This window comes from Corvus brachyrhynchos, unplaced genomic scaffold (assembly GCF_000691975.1).
Source record: "Corvus brachyrhynchos isolate BGI_N302 unplaced genomic scaffold, ASM69197v1 scaffold338, whole genome shotgun sequence".
NCBI classification, from domain to species: domain Eukaryota; kingdom Metazoa; phylum Chordata; class Aves; order Passeriformes; family Corvidae; genus Corvus; species Corvus brachyrhynchos.
Genome location: NW_008239334.1, coordinates 1,185,888 through 1,192,395, shown reverse-complemented (window position 1 = coordinate 1,192,395; position 6,508 = coordinate 1,185,888). Strand labels below are relative to the sequence as shown.

At 43.5% G+C, this 6,508-nt stretch overlaps 1 protein-coding gene across 4 annotated transcripts in view; it reads right to left on the bottom strand.

Annotated features, from left to right (window-relative positions):
- Positions 1-6,508, bottom strand: part of CTTNBP2NL (CTTNBP2 N-terminal like) — a 22,189-nt gene that overhangs the window by 14,039 nt on the left and 1,642 nt on the right. Inside the window, exons 1-2 of one of the 4 annotated variants that reach the window (XM_017741151.1) lie at positions 5,731-6,469; positions 1,935-2,042 (exon numbers count right to left, since the gene is read on the bottom strand). In XM_017741151.1, the coding sequence (XP_017596640.1) occupies positions 1,935-2,033 (99 nt within the window). In that variant the 5' untranslated portion in view covers positions 2,034-2,042; positions 5,731-6,469. Of the gene's footprint in view, positions 1-1,934; positions 5,699-5,730; positions 6,470-6,508 lie in introns of those variants that run through there. The other 3 variants (XM_017741152.1, XM_017741150.1, XM_008638960.2) reach the window with 3 other exon arrangements.

Below are 6,508 nucleotides of genomic sequence, written 5' to 3'. Positions count from 1 at the left end.
ACAGATTAAGCAGTTACATGACTTTTCCTTCCATGTATCAAAAGGGCAACAGGGCTGCTGCCAGCAGGAAGCCAGGCTTGGGCTGCAGCATCACAGAACAAGCTTTTGGACCTGAGGAGCAGCACAGCTGGAGACCTACAACATCTCACAGCGCTGCAGGAAGAGGCCACATTCCAGGGGTGGCAAATTTTCCCTGAGATCACTCTCAGGAGGCAGCAAGAGCCAGCTTGGATCTGAAGTTTTCATTGCCCTTTCCCACCACCTCCAGCTTTCCTCACAATCTGAAACACTACAGCATATCCCTGAGAGAGGAAAGGGAAAATAGCACTAACCTTTGATTAGCTCAGTATTTTATACTCCATAATTATCAAGCATAGGTTACAATTTCGTTTAATTTCTTCTCAGTTATGAGTACTTGACAAATTATGTCAAAGGGTATTCTTACTGTATTAATCTCCTCACGCAAGAGGGAACTGCAAGTTAAATTTCAACAGGAAAGATAATTGCTTTACACTACTGGAAAGCAGGCAATAAAAAGTCTGTGGAATGGAGCTGCTACATTTCTTCCCATCAGTCTCTCTGTGCTCCATTATACACATTTTACACTGAAATACTGAAGTGAAGCTTGTTTTGGTAACACATTCTGACCACACACAATGAAAAAAACAGATCTCAGGACAGGGGAGAAAGTGTGTTTCAAAACAGAAACCAAACCTTCCACCTGACCAACAGTTTTGAGAAAGTAACAATATTCCTCCCAAATAAAAGGAATATCTAAATGCAAAAGCAACTAACAACAAACATAAGTATCCTGACTGTTCTGGAGAAGGATATCCCTCCACTCCCCTAAGAGGTGTTTGAAATCAAGCTAGAGAAACTTCTGCTGGAAAAGCAAGCCCCTGCAGCTCTCAGGCCTGCAAGCTGCCATTCCTCTTTTGAAATAGCTGCAAGTTTTAAACAGTATGAGAAGTGACAGGTCAGCTTGCAAAAGCCTTCAATATTCAACCCTGACACAACTAATTTCTTCCAAAATTGACCCCTGCCATCATTTATACCACTGTTTTGTCCACAGTGTCAACCAGGCATCCTTCAAAGAGCAGCAGAATTACACACAGACAATGTATTTTAAAAAATAATTTCCAGTCTCAATATTAACACAGCAAACTGTGCAGAGAGCACCACAGCCCACACCACCCGATGCAGGTCAGCAGCAGCACAGAGCCCACACCACTTAGCCAGTTTTCCTGCACCATGAGCAGTTTTCCTCCACCTGCCAGAAGCGGCTCCAGCACCACCCCTGCCTTGTCCCATCACATGCCCTCACAGCACCCCGACCTCAGCTGCACTGACATGGATTGAAAATGGCTTTTTGAAGCAGTTTTAGCTGGCATCTGCCTCACTGGAAGGTTACACTAATGCTCGTGCCAGCAAAGGGGAAGAATAAGTAGCTGAGCACTCAGGGCTGCTGCTCTCAGCAGTGCCAGCTTATGGTGGCTTAGCCAACACAAAGCCATGGATGCTTTTTACTTAGTGTGACGTTACTGTCACTAAAAGTCTAATCTGTGATCCCTCTTGGCGAGGAGAGTTTCTGCTTTAAGCAGCCCTCCTTGCTAAGGGAGAAAAAAACCTACAAAGGAATTCTTATAGGCCTTTTACACAGCAGAAACACAAGGTTCTTTATCAGAAAGGATGAAAACACACACGTAACACTGTATTTCAATACCAAAGTGCTTCTTGCAGCCAGCTTCCAATAACGAATTCCAAGACAAAAATTATATACAGCATTTATGATGTAATCCTGCTGATATTAAGATGGGATTCTGAACCAGTAATAAATCTTTACCTCTGAACTTCACCTTGGATACAAGCACTCTGCAGAACTTCCAGTAGTACTGTTGTCATATTTGTTTCTTATCCTGATACTTAAAACCTACCTTTAAAGCCTCTATGACAAGATCTCTTGCTTCTAATTCTCCCTCAAGAATGCTAAACAGCGTCAGTAGTTCTGGTTTGCTGAGTTTTTCCAGATTCATCCTGAAAACCTGAAAAATAATGAAACTTAGTTTAGTAGGTATTTCCTTGGACATTAAAATCAGTATTCAAAGCTATGACGTGTAATTTGCATTTAACTTCAGCTCCCAGTTTTTTGGATTGCAAATTGCCCTGAGGGGGGATCATTTTCTTTCCAGCTTCCAAGAGCAGTTGTAGAAGATGCATTTGTCACCCTCTCCCAAGGGACACGAACACATGCACGCCCAGATGGTGACGGCAGAACGTGAAGGCTAACAGGACCGGACAACATTCACCAAGAAGTAGCCAAAGTTAACAGGAGAGGGGAAAACCACGGATATTTAAAAGTCATATTGATTACACATCTGCATCACACAGCTGCAAACATCACCGAGGAGCTGAGATGAACGCAGGCCAAGCCAGGCCACCCACAGGACCTCGACAGTGATGGGAATGTTGCAGTGCTGAGATATGCTTCCTGGGAATGCCATTATCCAGACTAACAGAACAGGCCCAAACCACTTTACAAAAATCAATGCCACAGAAAATACACACTTAATTACTATTCTTTCAAACTGTTTCAATATCACCATCAGTTATTAAATATAATTTTACTGCCTACATACGAGATTCATCATCTAAGCTGCACAGAAAGAAGCTTTATACTCCCTTGCATCTTTGCTGATATACTTAATACTGTCCAGTAATAACCCTTTTTATTACATTATTTTGTTAAAAATGGAAATAATTTCAGACTAAATCCTTGTCTCTGATGCAAATATACCCATTGATACAGTCCTGTGCTTTGTACCACCATCAAATACACTTTTCTGAGTCCAAGTCATGTCCATCTTTCACCATGCCTTGTGTCAAGCAGAAAATGCTACAGCGTGAGGAAGCTACTCAGAGATATCAAACTCCAGTGGCAAGTGATAAAGGGTTAAATTAGCCCTTTCTGGAGAAAACATTCAAGTGAAGTCTAGTTTGTCTGAAGTCACTGCTCCTTTACAACTGATTTGCATAACTGTGCCTTGGAGAGTTATACACAAAAGCAAGTTCTGTCTTGTTTTCGCCAGAGCAGTTTTCCAGTCGCTGGGAACAGAAAATTCTGTAGTCTTCATACAGCAAGAGAAATCTCCTCTGTGCCCCTCTGCTAATGAGGGAAGTGTCTCATCACACACTCACATTCTTGCCTCACACAGTGCTCTACATGAAATTCCAGAAAGCAGCAACGTTTCTTACAGGCTCTCCTGGCTCACCCTCCCACTGGCATGGGCTGCTCAAGGAAACGCCAGTGGAAGTGACCACAACTGGCTGTTCCAAAACCAAATTGAACTGGACTCCACAGATCTGTCAGCGTCGCATTTCGGTTCCCTACTGCAGATCCATTCACGTATTCAAGAAGAAAATCCACGAGTGGAACGTTTGGGAAATCTGTTCATATTCGTCATCGTGTCAGCCTGATCAAGAAGCCTGATCAAGACTTGACACAAAGGCATAATTTAGGAAACTCACTGTATTAACTCCAATCACATTTCTGTGGGCCAGGGCAGTGCTGGTCACTCTTCAGCACTGATCACTTCTGATCAGCCAATGGACCTCGACAGAGAGATGTCCAGGGTGGGAGCCAGGTCCGGACATGGCTGGAGGGTTCTGTTGCCGTGGGGAGCCTGGCTAGCTGAGACCACGTGGAAGGAGTGTGACTTACAACTTGGTCATCTTAGAAAAATGGGAGGAGAAGGCAACAGAAACAGCAAAGAAATGCCAAAACATAAAGCAGCCACACAGAGTTAGAAAAGACAGAGCCTGGTGCTAGTCTTTGTTAATTACCATGTTTGTGTTGGTGCTTATGTCAAAGCTGCAACATTTCCCTGGGCAGCCTTTAGATGTGGAATATCCATATATCTCCTTAGGAGATGCATGGCTTGGTTTCAAAACCATCTCAGTCCTTGCTCAGACTAAATTTACAGGTTCTAAGACTGAATCAATACCGATGGGAAACACCTTTTATTGCCAGATACTCACCAAGCTACAGAAGTGTTGGGGTATGATAAACCAGACTGAAAAAGGAGAAGCTTCCTTGGAGATCTTAGAACAAAGTGTATCATATAATTCTGTTACCCCAGGACAGTAAGTGTTGAACATGACTGTGTCCATGCTTTTCCCTTAAAAAGAGATAACGTGGAAACGTGCAGCTGCACCTCCCCTTGAGCTACCAAACAGCTCAGTCTTATAGCAAGGACAGCTACCAGCTGCAGTTTGGTATTTTAAAGCTATTAGTCAGGGCAGCAATAATTTCTACTCTATATTCTAACCACTCCTATTGTGACTTGTGCTTCCCAGTGTTACAGCAATAAGCCATGCTATTCTTGCCATGCCTCTGTAGTCTTTAATGTGCTCAATAACATAAACAAACCCTGTCCTAAAATATACAGGTAAAAATACTTCAGAGAAATAAAGAGCAGGAGCCAGTTTGCACAGCAATCATTTATCTAACAACAAGAGGTAACATTAAAGGTACATAAGTGGTACAGCCTCAGCTTCCTCATGTGCAACCTGCTGCTAGAGAAGATCTCTACCTGCTTTGTTTGCATCAGTTACCCCCCACTGCTGAGGGAACAGACTGGGAGCAGATACTACAAATAAAGTCACTGCTCTAAAAAAACACCAAAATGTACCTGTATTCTCCACTGATCTGAAGGGAACTTTCAGAACACACCAGGCAGATGTCTGTTATGCTGAATGGATTACAATCCCAAGCATTCCCTTTAAGGGCACTAGGGAGCTGAAAACTGGGGGGGAAGAAAAGCCCTATTCATTTTATGTTATTATTTTACAGGAGCAAGAAGCATCTCTGGATCAAAGAGCCAATAAGCATGTATTTGAGCTCCTTTTCCCCTATCCAAACCTAAATCCAAACCCATTCCCAGCCCTCCAGGCTCCTGAGGTGACTTTTCCAATGCTGCTTTCAGGCTACACACCCCTGTGCCTTCCCTCATCCCACTTTTTAACAAAAAATCACACCAACTCTATTCAATTATCCTGTTCTCCCCCTTGCAAACAGCCCCGTTCTACCAAAGGGATCTGGACACTTCAGCTGGGGAACTTGATCCTCTACTTCCAAACCTTTAACCAGAAGACAGAGCTTCCCAGCATCAGAAACAAGATCTAGGGGAACATTACACCTTTACATCCAGGGAAATACACTGAGTGCACTCACACAGATCACAAACCACAGAGGCCTTGTTATTTAGTCTGATGATATAAATATTTTCCCTGAGTCTGAGATATACCACCATTTTTGGACAATAAGCCAGAGTTTAGAGCATAAACAAAGATAATTACTTTCTGCTTGCCTAAAGGTGAGCTTCCTTTCAGCTATGGACTGCTGGAGTCTCCTCAGCGGACCCATGCCCACCCCCCAAGGAGATAAAACTCTTCTAAGAAGGTTGTTTCCCAGTATTTAACTGAAAATAACTATCAAGAGCAGTTTAAGTGTACGTACAACCACACCAGCCAACAAACCAGGGGGAGTTATCTTTGGCATGTGCCACTTGAGGAACAAAAGAGATAAGCTGGCTGCCCGTGGCAGCTCTTCCAGGTCCTCAATCACCGCGCGATGATTATGAAACCATTCCAAGTTACATTTCACTGGTCTCACACACACACGGGCACGAACGCACTGAAAGAATGTTGCCAGCACAAGAGAACCTCACCCACCAACTTCAGCAAAGGTTGGAGTCGGGGGCAGGAACCAAAGAGCAGCTGAACGCGCAGCCCCGAGGCACTGGGAGGGCAGCTTGTCAAGGGGAAGCTTCAAGATCCTCTGCGAGCCCTTGGCTCAAAACTCTTCTACTTTATAAAAAAGACATCATGAAGAACAAAGCTTGTGTTCCTTCTTCCTCTGAAAGAGGGTATTTCCTAAACCTACACCAATGCAACAATGCCACAATGTCAATAATCCTGAATCAGCTTAGTTTTCTTTCCTGTGTTCCTGAAGAGGAACTGGTATTTTCCAGGAGCCAGCATGGGCAGTCGTATATATTCACATTCATGGGAGAACCTAAATGACCAGTTTGAGAAGTCCTGATAGACAAGTTCCCAAAACTGCTGCTGTGTGTATCGGGCAGTGTTTGAGCTGTTCCAATAATTACATTATGTTTATGTAATGAAAAAAAACTAAAATAGACTTAATAGTTGTGTACCCACAATGCTACCTGGCATTGCATCAGAACTGTGGGGAAATAGGTTAAAATGAGAAGTGTTTTTATCTCCTTCACCTCTGTATCTCAGCCCTAAAGGAGAAAGGACATCTACCCACAAAAAAAACTATCCTCACCCCATTCATTTTTGAAGTAATACTCAGAATGTAGCAAATTAGCAAAATTTTGAGCATGAATTTTTGTTTGGGTCCTTGAACAGCCCCTGTGCAGCAACCGGAGCTCCTCGAGAAAGAATTCAGACCATCGCTGGCTCCTCTGACCTTCAGCCCCCCCCG